This window comes from Pelobates fuscus, chromosome 12 (genome assembly GCF_036172605.1).
Source record: "Pelobates fuscus isolate aPelFus1 chromosome 12, aPelFus1.pri, whole genome shotgun sequence".
NCBI lineage: Eukaryota > Metazoa > Chordata > Amphibia > Anura > Pelobatidae > Pelobates > Pelobates fuscus.
This window is the reverse complement of record NC_086328.1, coordinates 95,551,518-95,570,288: the sequence shown is the minus strand read 5'-3', so window position 1 is coordinate 95,570,288 and position 18,771 is coordinate 95,551,518. Positions and strand designations below refer to the sequence as shown.

General features: G+C 38.8%; 1 protein-coding gene and 1 long non-coding RNA gene across 2 annotated transcripts in view; one reads left to right on the top strand and one right to left on the bottom strand.

Annotated features, from left to right (window-relative positions):
* The window catches only part of SLC25A22 (solute carrier family 25 member 22), a 46,312-nt gene extending 41,570 nt beyond the window's left edge, over positions 1-4,742 (top strand). The window contains exons 9-10 of the mRNA XM_063437992.1: positions 2,229-2,304; positions 3,750-4,742. Of these exons, the coding sequence (XP_063294062.1) occupies positions 2,229-2,304; positions 3,750-3,903 (230 nt within the window). The 3' untranslated portion in view covers positions 3,904-4,742. The remainder of the gene's footprint in view (positions 1-2,228; positions 2,305-3,749) is intronic.
* LOC134578261 (uncharacterized) overlaps positions 1-18,771 on the bottom strand; it is a 550,797-nt gene that overhangs the window by 106,674 nt on the left and 425,352 nt on the right. The window lies entirely within an intron of this gene.

Below are 18,771 nucleotides of genomic sequence, written 5' to 3'. Positions count from 1 at the left end.
TGCAGGCCGCTGTGTAGGCTTGAATGCAGGCCGACGTGCAGGCTTGAGTGGAGGCCACTCTGCAGGGCGCTGTGCATGCTTGGATGCAGGCCGCTGTGCAGGCTTGTGTGCAGGCCGCTGTGCAGGCTTGAGTGCAGGCCGCTGTGCAGGCTTGAGTGCAGGCCGCTGTGCAGGCTTGGGTGCAGGCCGCTGTGCAGGCTTGGGTGCAGGCCGCTGCGCAGGCTTGGGTGCCGGCTGCTGTGCAGGCCTTTGTGTAGAGTGTTGTACATGCTTTGGTGCAGACCTCTGTGTGGGTTTTAGTGCAGGCCTGTGACTCTGTGCAGGTGTTGCGGTGAACTGTCGGGAAGCATCTATCCCCATATGTTTCTGCGTCCGCGCTGCAAGCTTGGCCCAGAACCTTGCCCAGAAGCGCTCAAAGGCCCGTGCGATTTGATCCTCATGGGGGGCCACTACCTCATGTGTCCTCACGGCCGCCATCTTTGCCATGCGTTCTGTGCCTCCTACCTCCTCGCCCCAGATCAGCTGGGGGCTGAGAGCAGGAGAGGACCGGGATAACCCCCTCCGGTCCCACAGGGGGGGGGAACGAGGGTTCCATGGCTGATTTCCAGCCGTTTCCGGCGGCAGGAAAGCGGCCGTCTCTCCTGTACCCGCCATGCTGTGAGGCCTCGCCTGGGTGTCGGGCGGACACCGGACCAATCGTCGCTTGGAGGGCATCATTGAAAAGGTCCTGATGTCCTCCTTCGCCTGGTAGCCCTTATCCGCCACTCTGTTGCCGTTTCCGCCGCGTATTGTCTGCTTTTCGGTTGTTCCTGGCCGGAGCTGTTGAGGCTAACCGGACTTGACCATAATTAAGTAATCAGGGGTGGACAGATCACTGCCCACCCCCTGCCGACCAGCCATGGCCAGCAGGTGGGGCTATTTATTATTAAATGGGTGGGATTTAGTGTCCACCCACAGTCCACCGATGCAGGGTCTAGGTAAATAAAAAAAATATTAAGTTTAAAAAATAAATAAAATGAAATGTGTAGAATTTAAGCAAACACTACTTTTTAGCAGTAGATCCAAGCAGGGTTCTCTAAACAGTGTTATTCATTCACCAAAGTATGCATTTTTGGGAATTCAAAGTAAATTTCAAATGTTAGGCCAAAGTAACCAATTTGGAAAAATTCTCTAAGTGAGCTATGTGTTATGTTTGACTATTCTGGACTAAATTTAAAATTCACTTTGAATTTCTGACAATTTACTCTTTGATGAAAAACCCTGAAGCTTTCAGAGTAGGAGATACAAAACGTAATTTTTTTAGAGATTTAATCACTAATTGACAGAGTTGAAGGATTTTCTTTCCTTTATTTGGCTATTTTGACTCAGATTTGGAATAAACCCACTCAATTTCAAGAATGTTTATTGCTGTGGTATATGTGAGCTCAATGACCTATTTACCAAAGTTTAAAGGGACACTATAGTCACCAAAACAACTTTAGCTTAATGAAGCTCTTTTGGTGTATAGATCATGCCACTGTAGTCTCACTGCTCAATTATCTGTCATTTAGGAGTTCAATCACCTTTTTTATGCAGCCCTAGGCACATCTCCTTGCATGTGACTTAAGCAACCTTAATAAACACTTCCTGTAAAGAGTCATCTAATGTTTATACTTCCTTGCAAATTCTGTTTAATTTAGAATGTCTTATCTCTTGCTATGTTAATAGCTTGCTAGACATTGCAGAAGCAATGCAATAAAAGTTCAATTTACAGAGCAGGAGATAAAAAAAAAAATTAAGTAAGTTACATCTGATTGGAAATTAAACCATTTTCAGTCACAGCCGGGGGAGGTGTGGCTAGGGATGCATGGACAGAAACAAAAGTCATTTAACGCCTAAATTGCAGTGACTTGAGCAGTAAAACTTCAGAGGCATGATCTATACCAGGGATAGGTCACCTTTAACACTCCAGATGTTTTGGACTACAACCGCCATAATGCTCTTACACGCATAATGCTGGCAAAGCATCATGGGAGGTGTAGTCCAAAACATCTGCAGTGCCGAAGGTTGCCTATGCCTAATCTATACACAAAAACTACTTCATTAAGCTAAAGTTGTTTCAGTGACTACAGTGTCCCTTTAAATGTATGTATATCTGTTAAAATGAGGGTGGAATTCTTAAATCGTCATACTTGAATTAATATTCACATATGTGCCATGTTAAAAGGATTGTATTTTTTTTCCTTTAGTAATTAAAACAAGGCTGCAATCATTACAACGAGGGGTTAATGAAGATACGTACTCAGGGATTATAGACTGCACCAGGTAAGTACTGCCTTATGACCTCTGACTTATTAAATCTCTGCACGTCTATGGTGGCAAGGTGTTGTCATGGACTTGAATCCTTTGCATTTGATTTCACCACACAAATATAATCCGATTTGTTCACTAAAAACCTATTACAACCACTATGGATTATAAAAATAAATGAATCTGGTACCATCTAGTGCCATACTGAACAGTCAGTTTGGACATTGATCACAGTATTTTTCAGTGTCTGGCTTTTTCAACGAGTCCAAATTTAACAAAGATCTAGTCCAGATATTAGCCTGTCTGTATGAAGTTGAATGGCTGAAATCCAGATTGAATGTTTACGCATCTGAATACTCAGACTTAACAGAATTGGCGACTTCTGCCAATTATATTTATTTTTATATGAGTTGACAAATAAAATGGATTTCTGCAGGTTTGCTTATAAAAAGGATGTGACCTTATTTTCACTGGATTTGCTCAAAATTTATCTGGTTGAAATTCGACATTGGATAAGTATACAAATCCTATACTTTCAATAGGCTTTGCATGTGAGAATTACAAAATGTAACGCAGACACTGGATGGTATCCATTGAGATGTGCTCATTCGGTTGAAAAGGCTGCATATCAGATTTCCGCTTTGCCTTTAGTAAATAGTGAGAATTGCAAATTTGATTAAAGGGATAGTATTGGCATCAAAACAACATTGTTTTAATTAAGTTTTAGTGGGTAGAACATGCCCCTGCACTTTTACTGCGCAATTCAGCCATTTAGGAGTTAAATCGCTTTTGTTTTTGTTTATACAACCCTAGCAACACCTCCCCTGGCTGTTATTTACACAGCTTGCATGAAAAAAATGGTTTCATTTTCAATCAGATGTTAACTTACTTTACATGTTTATATCTCCTGCTCTACAAATTTAACTTTAATCACACACAGGAGTTCTCATGCAGGGTCTGTCATATTATTAACAGAGCAGGAGATAAGCCATTCTAAATTAACGGTTAAACATTAGATCTCTCTTTACATGAAGTGTTTAGGAAGGCTGTGTATGTCACATGCCGGGAGTGTAACCAGGGCTGCATAAATAAAGTGATTTAACTCCTAAATTGCAAAACATTGGGCAGGGGCATGATCTGTACACCAAAATTGCTTCATTAAAAGTGTGTTTCGTTTTTTTTTTTTTTAAGGTACAGTCACTTTATATAATTTTTGCTAAACTGTACTGTCTCTGGATTTATTGAATAAACCTCTATGCATTTTACATAGGTTGGCAGGTGTGGGGTGCGTTGTCCTTTTTTTGTTGTAAAGGGTATGACTATTGACTTTAAACACATAACCTGCATAATGTATTATACTGATTAGGGATGATGACCTGTTGAGCCTGTTACTATATAACGAGTATTTGACAATGATGTTGACAATATATAACAGTATAACCTCTGTTTATTCTCTGCAGGAAGATATGGAGGAGTGAGGGACCTGCTGCCTTCCTGAAGGGTGCATACTGCAGAGCGCTTGTCATTGCTCCACTTTTCGGGATTGCTCAGGTGGTCTACTTTATTGGAATTGGAGAATATCTCCTGGGATTTTTACACTCTCCTCGTGATTAACATCACAGCATTGACCTCCAAACCAAAACTACTACATGTTTGGTTCTTTTGAGAGGTCTTAGCAGTATCTTAATCTTGGCCATTCTTGCCAGTTTTAATTCTGCCTTTGCTTATCCATAAGGGTGGATTTTAAAGCAGGATATGCCCTCCTTTTTATGTGCAATGGTATGGTCCACAACTATACTTATGTGCTGCGGAACCTGACAGCAATTGGGAAATCTTCTTTTATCTTCTGGTGGAAGGAGGAGAGTCCTTCTCGAAAGGGGCAGCAACTCTACAAAGTTATTCATTTAGAGAGCTGAGCCAATTTTAACACTTAATTTGTGGCACATGATTTGTTACAGAGGCTAAGGAAATGTGGCAAAAAAAGACAACCTCTGGCAAGTGTTTCTAATCTGTGAGCGACTGCAACACATACTTATTAAGTTTGTCTTATGAGTATATTGACATTTTATGTTTGCTTATGTAATATACACACTTCAGATGGGTAGGGGCACACCGTTGATGTATGCAGTAATTTGTCAAATGCAGAGCATACTCCAAACTTAATGCTGATTATTAACCCCGGAAGGACCGCTGACTACATTATTCTATCATAACTATCTGGTCTTTAACCCCTTAAGGACCAAACTTCTGGAATAAAAGGGAATCATGACATGTCACACATGTCATGTGTCCTTAAGGGGTTAAAAGTCTGACACGAAAATGGAATATCCCACCCGGTTTTGTATGTAGAGTTGCCAGTAATGAAAATGTGGGATGTTCTTTGTTTGCTCTGGCTGGGATATTTACTAAATGGTGAATTGCTGGGAATTCAAAATGAATTACGAATGTTACATTAAAATGGAACTAAATTGGAGAGTGTTTCCATTTTGTGTATAGAGGTTTGAATTTTAAATTCTCATCTCTTCACACTTTAGTGAATAAACCGATGTCTTTGAGAGCTAAGTTGTAATGACGGTATGATCGGTCATTGATCTGTAAGGGGTTAAATATTACATCTTGGCAAAGTATTGGTTTCAGCTCTCAATGTGATACCCTTTATCATGTTGTTACATGAGATTCTTATGCCACTGGGACAAACTAGAATAGGTTGCTCTGGTATAACCCATTCCTTAAAATCTGAATAATCTGGGTACCATGGGTGCTTTTACATTTTTATTATTTTTATACAGACGGGGCAGTAAATGAGGCAGACTGTTTTTCTTACATATTTGAGGACTATAAACAATGCGTTTCGGACCATTTAACAACATTTTGGCTAAAATAGCAGAGTTGTTTTTTTTATAATTACTAGTTTCTTTTAAAGAATTCTCTGCTCAGCTAATATCGATTTTTACCTACGTAGAGCTCATGCATTAAGGATCTTGTTCCAGATCAGTGTTTTGCAAGGTTTTATTCACTAGCATCTATAAGCATCAAAAACAGCACCCATAAACAGTAAAGTGTGAAAGCGAATTTCTAAGTTTAGGCAAAAATAGTCGCGTGGATACATTTTCCAAATTGGAAAAAAAAAATGAAATACACTTTCAGTTCACAACTAGTCACAGTTTAGTGAATATACCTGTCTGAATGAGATGTTAAAATTGGAGCTGTGTATCTCTAAACATATTTCGATATTACTTTTTTCATTTGGTTTCTAATTTTCTATTTTAAGATTTTGATTATTTTAACATCACTCCACTTTATTTTTTATTTTTTTATATTATCTTTGTTTGTGAATTTACAAGCACTGTGACTTGAACAACTTTTCAGTGACTGATTTTTTTGGAACCTTGCTAAGCTAGAACCGCCTGCAGAGTAAAAATAACATCAACTGCATTGCCATCTTTCTCGTCTACCCCTTGAATCTGCACATTATACACCATAAAAGTGGCAGCATTGTGTGCCCTCTGGTACTTAATGCTCTCACCCCTTCTTATGTAAGGAACATTCCATGCCCTTATTCCCTCCCCAAAGAAGTCACAATCTAGTAGATATACCCCCAATGAAAACATGCACGCATTTATTTCTGCATTTTATTTTTCGATTTCTGTTGAAATTGGCACTTTTATAAACTGTCAGAAGTGTAACAGGCTCCAGACACACTAAGTATTTCAGCAAGCGGAAATGCTTTGTGTGTGAAGTGTTCCTGTAATTTATCGTTAATTGTCTAACATCTAACATTAATTGATTAAATTGCTGCAACATAATTGCATCTCACTACAAGCCCAGTGTGAGAATGGCCTAATCCAAACTAGCCTCCTCCTATTTCTAGGAAAATAGAAAGACCAGAATGCTTTGCAAGAAATATTCACAGCAATGTATTCCAGTCTTCTGTGAAATATGGATGTGTTTATGAGATTTGCTTGATCCCATATAACAAATAGAAATGTGCATTTAATGTGTCTAGTTATGGAGCTAACAGGATCACATAGTTTGTTTAGATAGTTATTGTAGATCTCAGACAAACTGTGCATTTTTATCAAGAGATGTCCCAGGATAAACCATGTTTTGTTATCAAGATCTCATTTAATTCTATATTATTTCTCCATTAATTTCATTTACTGGCAGCAGATTTTAACTTCCTTACTCAGCCGGCACATTCACCAGAAGCTCAAAGGATCACTATAGTGTCAGGATATCCCGCTGGGCTGAAGGGGTTAAAACTGCTATGTTTACAGCTGCAGGGTTAAAACCTGGCACCCAGACCACTTCATTGAGCTGAAGTGGTCTGGGTGACTATAGTGGTCCTTTAAAGGAAAATGACACGATGTCACTGTCACGATTTTTATTATTTAAAATAAGTTATTATATGTAATATAGCTATGTTGTGTATTAGTCCGTAATGAATACTTAGAAGATAACCACTCATTTTAGTTAATATCCTGCCATGCTTGCTACAAGGGGGCAGCCATCTTGTATGTATGCGTTACGAAATAATATACGCAAAGTAAACATGTAACAAGCAGTGATAGTACAAGCTCTCTACAGGACACTCTAAAAACAAATGTTATGTGGAATCCATTTAAACCTTGCATTTATTCTCAATAGTTTAAATGATCACTATAGTGTCAGGAAAACAAAGCGGTTTTCATGACACTATAGTGCCCTGAGGGTGGCTCCACCCTCAGGGTCCCCCTACTGTGGTGCTGAAGGGGTTTAAACCCCTTCAGCAGCTTATCTTAATCCAGCGCCGGGCTCCCTCGGCGCTGCTGACCTCTCCCCCGCCGACATCAGCTCCCCCATCCGATGTCAGCAGAGCCAAATGCGCATGCGTGACAAGTGCCGCGCACGCATTCAAAGTGTCCATAGGAAAGCATTTCTCAATACTTTCCTATGGACGCTCTGCGCGATAAATTCAAAATGTGCTTCCAGCGTCGCAGATGCGCCTCTAGTGGCTATCCAGAAGACAGCCACTAGAAGCTGGCTTAACCCCAAATGTAAACATAGCCGTTTCTCTGAAACTGCTATGTTTGCATCTGAAGGCTTAAAACCAGGACCTGGCACCCAGACCACTTCATTGAGCTGAAGGGGGCTGGGTGACTATAGTGTCCCTTTAAAATACTAATTCTCCAAATTAGGGACAGAGCACAAAAATAAATAAAGTCTAAAGTGTTTCTTGCAAGTAGATGCCCATAAAGCGACTTTGTCACCTATGCAAAGACCAAGGATGGTGACATTGCTGCCCGGGGTGCATTAGAGTTGATTTATACTTACCTGATGCTGTCCCCCATGAGTACCGTACACATGCGCGAGAGTACAACACTGATGTCTATAGAGGATACTGCAAGACCGCAGGAACCTCCATAGATATTGTCTTATGATTAGTAAGACAATGTCTTATTCCTTCAGACATTGTAGCGATCGACGGCTGTAGGAAGTGACAAAATCTGAAGCAGTAGCTCCACCTTTTTGTCAAGTTTTATCGACATAAGGGTTTACCATCAAACAAAGTTGTCCTTGCTTTGTCTATATGTCTTTGATATATTTTGACTGCGTTGGACTTTGAAAGAAATTATATTATATTTTTATGATATGCTCATAATTTAATTTAATTTTTTTGGTGAAGACGCGCTGTAGAGATAGAAATATATATCTTAATCAACGAGTTATATATAAGCTGGAAATCAGATGTGCTATTTACATATTAAAGCACACAGAGTTCCAGGAGCCCAGGAAAAAAGGGCACCCTTCCGAGAACAAAATGTGAAACATCCTACTCACAATATTATATGGAAACCACCATCTGAGGTCTTTGCATGATTTGCAAAAAATCCCTGATGGCAACTTCAATGCTTGGTGGCCAAGGGATGCAGGGGAAGGTGGATTTTACATACCTGAAGCTCTCTCTTGCAGCCACCACCTTCTATTGGATCCTGTTCATCTCCTCATGCTTCATCGTCCAGAAGTCCACATCAGTGCGTACTCTTGCACATGCACGAGAGTACAGCACTGAGTTCTATGTAAGAATCTGTAAGACCACAGGAGCCTGCATAGATGTCTCGTTTCTAGCAATGACTGGGAGAAGTGACAACAGCTTACAAAAAGAGCTCTGCAGGAAAAATACACAAGGCAAAGTAGTCCCTAGCTAGCCTTATGTTTGAAATAGAAGAACAGATTATGAGTTAGGAGTGAAGAAGAATGTATTGAAGTAAGGTAAGCATAGCGTGACAGATCTGCTTTAATTGATAAGAAAGACAGTTTTCCTTTAATTACTGTCAAATAGTGAAGAGTCTGTCATGTTCTCATTTATGGATGGATATAAATGTCATCTTCTGACTTGTTACTGATATTATGACAATTCGTGTGCTGGTTGTGATTTTGTAATAGGCCTCACACATGTGCCAGCTCAGAACATCTTGATGCTCTAAGTGAACCGTAAATTGATACCCCTGATCTCCACCTGCTAATTTAAAATCCATTTCATTTAGCAAAGTAGAAGGTTAAGAGCACCCCTCTGCAGTTACTTAGTTTGCCATTGAAGGTAACCTAATCTAGACAGCAAGAGAAAGTAGAATATATGAATACAGCCCTCCCATATGATGATGCAAAGTATGAAAAACATAGAATTATAGCACCTGCAACTCCAGACTTTAGGTAAATTAGAATTTTTACTAATTCATAAATGGGTTAGGCTGGGAAATTTTCCACCCATTAGATTTTTTTTTTTTTTTTAATTAAGCATCAGGCACGTATGCCCAACATTGCGTTTTAAGGGTTTAGTGCTCATCATCTATGTAGAAGCATTGTGTATTAATAGTTGAAGTGGTAACTTTCTAATTCACCTAAATGTGGAGTTGTATAATTGTATCCATTAGTTAGCAGTAGTAACTATCGTATCCATTAGTTAGCAGTAGTAACTATCGTATCCTTATGTATCCATTATTTGGCAGCAGTAGTACTTTTTGTAGCCTAATTTTCATTTTAAAGTGACTGTCACAGCCTGGGTCTTTGCATATTTTGCAAAGACCCCTATGGGGACATTGTCACTTAGCTGGGCATGGGTGGGCTGGGGAAAGGTGAGATTTTCTTACCTGAACCTGTCCCTCACTGGCATTGCCATCCTCTGCTTGCTCCACTAAACAGTGCTGTAATCTTGCACATGCATGAGAGTACAGCATGAAGGTCTGTGGAGGATCGTGCGAGACTGTGGGATCCTCCAAGAAGATAATTCATTTTTCTGGGGAAAATGACAAGTCTGACAGTGGTACCTCTGCCTTGTATCAATCTTTGACAGTCATAGAAAAAAAAATGTGATAAAGTAGTCCCTACTTTATCTCCGTATGTCTTTTGAATGGGCTGATGATTCAGTGAAATTCCAGCACATCAATATGAGTATTTCATAAAGATTCTTTTTATGTGGAATACACATTTTGGAGGGGGTGACAGTGCCGCTTTAAAAATACATCTCCATTCAGGCCATCGGTCCCATTTTGTTTTAAACACATTTGTCATAGATGCTATGGATAAATCCATTATTATAATATATGGGGATCCTGTTTTAGCTTGTAAACAATGTGTATGAGAAGTTCATGACTATAGTATGTTCTGAACCATACTGATTTTGTTTTATTTTTATTTTATTTAGCATATTACTCATTGGCAGCACAAGGGGTTCAATTGCATTATAAGACCAGATTGGTCTGTCAGTACTGTGTCCATTCTATCCACTGAATAATAACAAGCTGTTTACATTTGAAGATTCGGTCTCTTCTTAGTTGAGACAGTGTACAATCACATGACACTGGCTGTCCAAACAAAATACCTATATGTCTTTAAGAGCCAAGGCTGGCTCTTGGCTTACTTGTGCTTTGTGCAATGGCTGAATTTTTTTTTCTTAATAATTTCACAATGAGAAATATAAAAATTTTGAAATGGCGTTGTCTCGTTATCTAACCAATGGTTTGCATTATCTATATTGCTTGAACATTCCAATTAACCTTCCTTAGTCATAGACTTGCTAGTTCTTAAAACATTCCTTATATCTAATATTCTAATGATTTCCCCATGATTTGAAGCAGGATTGTAAATATTAATGCACCTTACATTGATATGTTTTTAGTCCATTCTGGAGGGCCAATATGACACCCACCATCTATGTATCGTTACATGGTTAGCACATCATGCCATCAAGCTGAACCTAAAATCTTCATTGAAATGTGTGCTTTGTATGAGCCCAAGCCTTTTATACTGTATTTTATGGAATATGAGACTTCAGATCAAAAACTATTCTGTGCCTTATATTCCAAGCATAACCAAATGGTGTGCAAATTATTTATTTTGCATTCAATTTTGCTTTGATGTCCCTTTTTAATTTGGTGTTTTAACATATTCTCAAAAATGTAATACCCAAAATGGCCTTAAACTGGAAGTTCAAGTATTAAGTATAAGGTAAAATGCCTTGTATGTCACAAACCAAGAGCTTGTGCTATTTTGGTAAATGGCAGTACTGTCGTTTTTGTGCAATAGGGCAATGGATCCTGGTGATCTAACTGCATTTTAGGATCTCACAGTATTTTTTTTTTTTTTTGTGAGGATCTGATATTTGGAACTTTGACACATACAGGTGTGTCCACACTGAGCAATAGTTCTTCATATTCCTCTTTTTTTTGAGAGTGTAGCTGCGTTGAAAGATAAGGATAGAAACATCGTGAGGGATACACAGAGACACAAACACAGATATGGTAATAGAAAGGATGCGACCTCACCTCTCTTAGTTACCCCAACATTGGCAATGACCCCTCTCCCAAACTCCAAACCCAACACTGAAAGCAAAGCCTTATACTCATACTCATCACTTAATACTCCGCTCTTAAATACGCAATCTCCAGTCTCATAAACTCAGAACATGTCTTACTCGTGTCCCCATTTTAGCCAAGCTCCTCTTGCATTCAACCCACATCCTATCATCCCCATTTCTTTACCAAACACTCACCACATGTTACGTTTATTATAGCAAAGGGTTGGAACTTTTGGCAGACTGGATCTTCTGGCAGGATCTTCTGGGTCCTGTCCTGATCCTCTGGCAGGATCTTCTGGGTCCTGTCCTGATCCTCTGGCAGGTTCTTCTGGGTCCTGTCCTGATCCTCTGGCAGGATCTTCTGGGTCCTGTCCTGATCCTCTGGCAGGATCTTCTGGGTCCTGTCCTGATCCTCTGGCAGGATCTTCTGGGTCCTGTCCTGATCCTCTGGCAGGATCTTCTGGGTCCTGTCCTGATCCTCTGGCAGGATCTTCTGGGTCCTGTCCTGATCCTCTGGCAGGATCTTCTGGGTCCTGTCCTGATCCTCTGGCAGGATCTTCTGGGTCCTGTCCTGATCCTCTGGCAGGATCTTCTAGGTCCTGTCCTGATCCTCTGGCAGGATCTTCTGGGTCCTGTCCTGATCCTCTGGCAGGATCTTCTGGGTCCTGTCCTGATCCTCTGGCAGAATCTTCTGGGTCCTGTCCTGATCTTCTGGCAGGATCTTCAGGGTTCTGTTCTCCTCCCAGTTAAGGTCCAGTGTAAGTGTACATGCATTTTTATAGGCATCCCGAATTCAACTGCTGATTTCACACTCTACAGCTCAGGTCTGCAACACAAAAGTACAAAGGATGCAGCCTAGCTATCTCCTCCAATCTAATGTACACAAATTATAAATTGTAAAAATATGTATTTATAGTTTTTGTTTGCTGTGGACTGCTTAGATCTTAACAGACCCCAGCCAACAGTTGGAGGGACATACAGCTTTAAACCATGGATTTTTCTTAGAAACTCTTGTCATTTGTAACGATTCCTGTTTTGAGAAGAATAAATGAGAAATTGTAGGGATTTAGTGAGGTTGAAAATCCGAGAGAAATTGAATACTCCTTGCTGCATGGTATATATATTTTTTCTGATTTACCAAAACATACCCTGGTGTAGGAAACCAAAATGAAAAGATATATGAAGGATTAAAGAGTTGGAAGTTCTTGGAATTTCTTTCTTGTGAAGGTGTAAGATCTAAAACTAAATAAAACTCAAAATGCAAATAGGTTATTTCTAGTCGAAAAATAATTAATTGAACAGTGGTCTGATCTTAAACGCATAATTTAAAGATTAACCCGGCAATCTAAATAAAAATTTAATTAATGGATCTTCTGTTTTATAGGAATTTTGTATGTTTGCAAAATACATTCCTACAGGCTACTAATGTTGTTTAGTAAATATTGCTAGATACGATTAGGACCAAATTTACCAGTAAATATGAACTAGAAGCTACGACTCTCGTGAACCATACTTGATTAATAAGCAAGTACAAAATTAAGTGTAGTCTGTGTTTGGGGACAATTCAATCCCAGAAACAGACCTACGGTGACACATTTTGAGTACACAGTAAAGTACATTTAGTCATTCAGGGTGAGATATATTGTGAGATATATATTATATATTTTACATTACATTGGCATACAAATATTCCCAGCATGGGCTCAATCCTGAATTCTTTGTCTCCTGTGACTTGATAAGTCCAATGTGAAATTTTGCTCAGAACTCATTAACTGAGCAATGGATCAAATGAGCTATTGCCTCTTTGTATTATAAATGTTTTACGAACAGAATTAACCAGAGATTTTGTTGTTGTTATTTTTTTTTTTTTTATGTCTGCAATTATTACTAACCATGCTGCTCACATTAACCTAATTGTATTAATTTAATTCTGTCAAAATAGTAAGTGCTTGTATCAGTCACTAATGGCAGGGAAATATACCAAGTTTATATTTGGGATATTGAAGCCAGTTTTAATACATATAGGTGGGATGTTTAACGCACATCATGTTTTCATTTTTTTTTTTTTTTTTAAATGTCATGTCAGCATTGTTTGAATTCTGTATTTGCAATGGGATCACACAGATATCAGTGGGAGATATCTCTAAATGTTTGCAATCATGGGACGAATACATTCCACTTAAATCTGGCACTTAATGCTGTTTAATTCTCCTTTCGTGGCGTTTAAATCTGTATTATCGCTTGAGTATTTTTTTTGTTTGTTTGTTTTGTTTCCTCTCCCCAAAACTGGACACTTTGCTTTTTGTTAATTTATCTGAATGTTTGTGTTATCCTTTGGACTTGTAATTCATTACATTGTGAATAGTATTGTACTTATACGAACAGTGAATTGTAATTTGAAATGCTGCTTCAAAAAATACATCGATTTTTATTTTAAATTGTTTTACAGATGAATAGATTGTAATTTTGTTTGATGTATTGTCATGTATAATAAATTTAAATCATAATGCGGTTTTATCAAATATGGCTATTGAATTTTGTGCATTGTCTTTTTTTTCTGCTTTATAATTAATTGTTTATTGTTAAATCAAAGTGGGAAAAGACATGATAACTGGAAGTCGTACAGTGTGCAAATTAAATCAAATGAAAGCATAATAAAGAACTGAACAAAAAATAGCTCTACGATAAGAGATTTGACAATTTTCAATTGGTTAATGGCTGCTCATAAGCTGTCCGTTATGTCTGCAAAGCCACAGCCACACCATTCTGATATTTTTCAATATGTTTATTATTGGTTCAGCAAAAACAACTCTCTGCATTGTTAGAAAGGCACTATTGAGAGACTGTCTGCTCCGTCTCTCGAGTGCCTCATAAGCTTACAAGAGCTTAGTGCTGGTAGTGGAATAACTGCTGCCCAACAGATCAAGATAAAACATTATACATATACCCAAAGCAATGACAGTTGAGCTACTGATTTCCACAGGGGGGGAAAATAAAATTCTGTCTGTGCTGCTGCAGGTCTCTGCATGGGAGATCACTATGGATAGTGCTCATAGGGCACTATGCTTCACCTTCATAAGCAAATTGACACCCAGGGATAATGTAGTCGTTTTGCTGTTAACCCCTTAAGGACATAGCTTCAGAAGCTTGTCTTTCACTTAATGACAACAGCATGTTTTGCTGTTTGCATTCAACTGCAATTTGCATTTGACTAATTTATTGCACCGACACATATTATATACCGTTTTTTAAAGGACAGAAAGGGCTTTAATTTGATGTAACACATATATATAAATGCTTATTTATTATTAAAAAAAAATACAGAAATATGCAAAAAAATGAATTTTTGTATTTATTTTTTTTTACAGTTTTTGCAATAATAATGTGTGCACAATTAGTGCAGGTTAAGGAAAGTCATTAAAAATAAATTCATTTAGTTGTTCTGAATTACAGAATATATAATGTGTCTGGGATTTTCAGTTTTTTTTGGTAGTTACAGGTCACAAAGCACAAGGAGTAAAATAAACTTTTTATGTGGAGCGATTTTAGAATTTGGTATGTTTGTCTTGTAAGCCTAATAGCCATAAAAGAAAACAAAATTGCCACACAAAAGTATATATTTATATAAAGTAGACACCGCAGGCTATTTACCTAAGGTTGTTTTGACACTTTCTACGTGGCCATTTCACCGCCAACCTCTGCTAAATATTGGAGTAAAATTGTGGTTTTTTTGGGTTTTCGCACACAAACTTATAACAAAGAACTTCTCATGTGTATTTTGTAAAGTTGGTGTGTGCTATTCCTGTACAAAGTTTCATTATGTGTTCAGTTACATCTGCTGAGTAAAATGACACCCCCATTGTATGTCTTTGGCACTATTTCGTGACGCTACAGTGCCATATAGGAGACCTGTCCTTTTCAGTATTCACAGTAGAATTTTGAGAGACGGATTTAATGAGCCTATTCTTCCATTTGGGGTATTATAACAGTTTGACTGTTCAAAAAAAACCCACAAAGGCCTACCATTTGTAAAAGTAGACACTCCAGGGTATCTCATAAGGTGCATATTGTGACTTAACATGCCCTCATTTTTTCACCAATAGATGCCAAAGTATGTGGTAAAAAATAATTTTGTGCGTTTTTTACATATTGATTGCATTTGTGCTGGGCATTTTGTATATTTCACATGTGCCACTAAGTTCATACCCCCCAAATTATGTTCAGCTAAGTCTTCTGAGTAAGATGACACCCCCATTGTATGTCTTTGGCACTATTTTGTGAAGCTACAGTGCCATATAGGAGACCAAGCCATATCAGTTTTTACCGAACTTTGAATTTTGACGCTGGGCCTATGTGCAATTTCCAAGCATCTTAGCAGGTTTTAAATTCAAACTACCCCACAAAGGCCTACCATTTCTTAAAGTAGACACCCCAGGGTATTTCAAAAGGTATATTCTAAACCTTAGTGTAGGATCATTTTTTTGTTAGTTTGTACCAAGTCTCGTTGCAATTAGCATTTTTGTCTGCCTTTTTGACACACACTTGGAGATGTTACTGTATATTTTGCAATCCTTATGTGTGCTATGACAGTATAACACCTAATATGTTGCTCAGCTATGTCATCTTAGTGCAACTATACCCACATGTGTACCTTTTTCATCGTTATGTGGATGTTGAAGGGGCACATTGGAGACCAAGTCATATGAGTTTTTACCAAACTTTGAATTTTGACGCTGGGCCTATGTGCAATTTCCAAACATCTTAGCAGGTTTTAAATTCAAACTACCCCACAAAGGCCTACCATTTCTTAAAGTAGACACTCCGGGGTATTTCAAAAGGTATATTCTAAACCTTAGAAAAAACAATTGTGTGAGTTATAGGCGCTATTTTTGTGTAATAATTATTCAGTAATAGCAGCTAGTACACTTTATGGGTGCTCCAAAAATCACCCACTATTTTGAGAAAGTACAATAGGAACACACAGAGAAGATAGAGAGTGAGAAAAAACCCTCTACCACTCTGTGGGACAGTAGTGCAGCGCTGTACAATAAAATCAACTCACCCTATCTGAGTTGATTGGACAATTCGACTCGCTCACATATATTTGCATGTAAAAAGAAACAAAATAAAGACTGTATAGTGCAGAGTTGTCACAACCAGTGGGTAAAGTTAAATGCAAAGTAACACACTCACATGCTTGTGAGCCTTTTTAGAAAACAGGCTCTAAAATCCTCAGCGGGTATGTTTTAGGGTAACATACAACCCCCTTTTCAAATCTTCTCAGAGGTTGTGCTTCCAATATGCGTTATGAGGAAAGGAGACACAAAAGAATATACACTCTAAGTGAGATCTGTATGTGCAGAGCAAAGTTGTAAAGGTTTCACAGAATATGCTCACCTGGCTCAGAGCCTTCCAAAACTGGCTCTGAGTATAAAGGTAGGATCCATGCACTTTTTATTTGAGATTTTAATGTGTTTATTTTCTTAACCTTATTAAATTGGCACTTTTTTGTGCATTATTTTACTACAAAATCGGATCCAGTCTTCAGTGTTGCCAGGTTCCAAGGGAGTTGTCACCCATATTTGACAATATACTTATATACTCAGAGCCAGTTTTGGAAGGCTCTGAGCCAGGTGAGCATATTCTGTGAAACCTTTACAACTTTGCTCTGCACATACAGATCTCACTTAGAGTGTATATTCTTTTGTGTCTCCTTTCCTCATAACGCATATTGGAAGCACAACCTCTGAGAAGATTTGAAAAGGGGGTTGTATGTTACCCTAAAACATACCCGCTGAGGATTTTAGAGCCTGTTTTCTAAAAAGGCTCACAAGCATGTGAGTGTGTTACTTTGCATTTAACTTTACCCACTGGTTGTGACAACTCTGCACTATACAGTCTTTATTTTGTTTCTTTTTACATGCAAATATATGTGAGCGAGTCGAATTGTCCAATCAACTCAGATAGGGTGAGTTGATTTTATTGTACAGCGCTGCACTACTGTCCCACAGAGTGGTAGAGGGTTTTTTCTCACTCTCTATCTTCTCTGTGTGTTCCTATTGTACTTTCTCAAAATATTCTAAACCTTAGTGTAGGATCATGTTTTTGTTAGTTTGTACCAAGTCTAGTTGCAATTAGCATTTTTTTCTGCCTTATTGACACACACTTGGAGATGTTACTGTATATTTTGCTATCCTTATGTGTGCTACGGCAGTATAACACCTAATATGTTGCTCAGCTATGTCATCTTAGTGCAATGATACCCCCATGTGTACCTTTTTCAGGGATGTGGATGTTGAAGGGGAACATTGGAGACACACCACTTCCATATTTTTCAAAAGTGGATGCTGGGCCCAAGTCTCATTTTAGCAGCTCAGGACTGCAAATTACCTCTCAAAGGCCACATGTATTTTTAAGTATAAGCAGCTCATCAATTCAAATTATGAACAAGTGCATACTGTTTGCTGTGAAAAGGGGGAATAGTTGGGGTAAACTTATCCGGGGGTAGTACCCAGTCATCTGCGTCCCGGGCAAAGCTGTCATGGATTCCTGAAACCAAAACACAGACAGACCACAAAGAGAGAGAACACAGAGAGAGAAACTAGTAATACCGGTTCTTAGAATGGCCGGGCTATACAAGCAGAGAATTCCAGGTATACTTCCCCATGTTGAGGGGCATTTTTCCTATATCTACTATCTGGACTTTTTGTCCACTCTGCATACATCTACCTGTCAGCCTTTACTAGTAAACTCTCTGCTCTCTCCAGGGATACCATCACTACCAAGGCTCACTTTATATCCCTATTTCTATTTAATATACCCCTTTGCCCTTATACCAGATCTCTGGCAGGACCCATTTGCCAAGACCTGATTTTTGGTAGGATTTATCTGCTAAAACCAACACTCCATTTGTTATTTATAATTCTCTGTGACCACTTTTTGGTCTCCAGTATTTTGCAATTATGTTGGATCTAGTAAGTATTTGTGAGTTAGTACATCACCAGTTTGTACTTTTTGTAAGGGATATTTCCCCCCTGGCCAGGTATAGGGCCAGTTAGATTTTATTACTGTTTATGTATTCTCTGTTCTATTAAAGGTACATATACCCACGTCCTTTCCCCTTCTGTCTTTTCCCCCCTTTATTTGGGTTTTTTTTCTTTCTATTTTTCCCCCTCCCCCTCTCTATGCAAGTACATTTACTGTAGGGGTATATACCATTGAATGAGCAGTCTTCCACCTCGTACTTGTATGTATGGTGGTCCTCTAGCTCATTTCTCTCCTTTGTTCCAAGCAGAGAATTGTCAAGGTACAAGCCGAGGTCAAAGGAGTAAAGAGAAACGGAACAACGATAGGACAAGCCGAGGTCAAGGATCAGAGAAGACAGGATAAATGGTAGACAAAGCCAAGATTCGGTAACCAATCAGACAGATGACTAAAAATCACACCCCAAAACTGGTCTACTTATTTGGCCTGGGTGTGAAAAATTTTAAAACAATGGCCAATACATAGGCCGGGCTGAGAGGGGCAATCAGGGCAGTAATAGCTGGTCTCAACTCTTACGCCCCTCTTGTAACACACCCTGCACCTTTTCTGGGGGTTTTGTTTTTTAGGGGTTGGTGGAATCTTAAAGCAGAAGTGACCTGCCT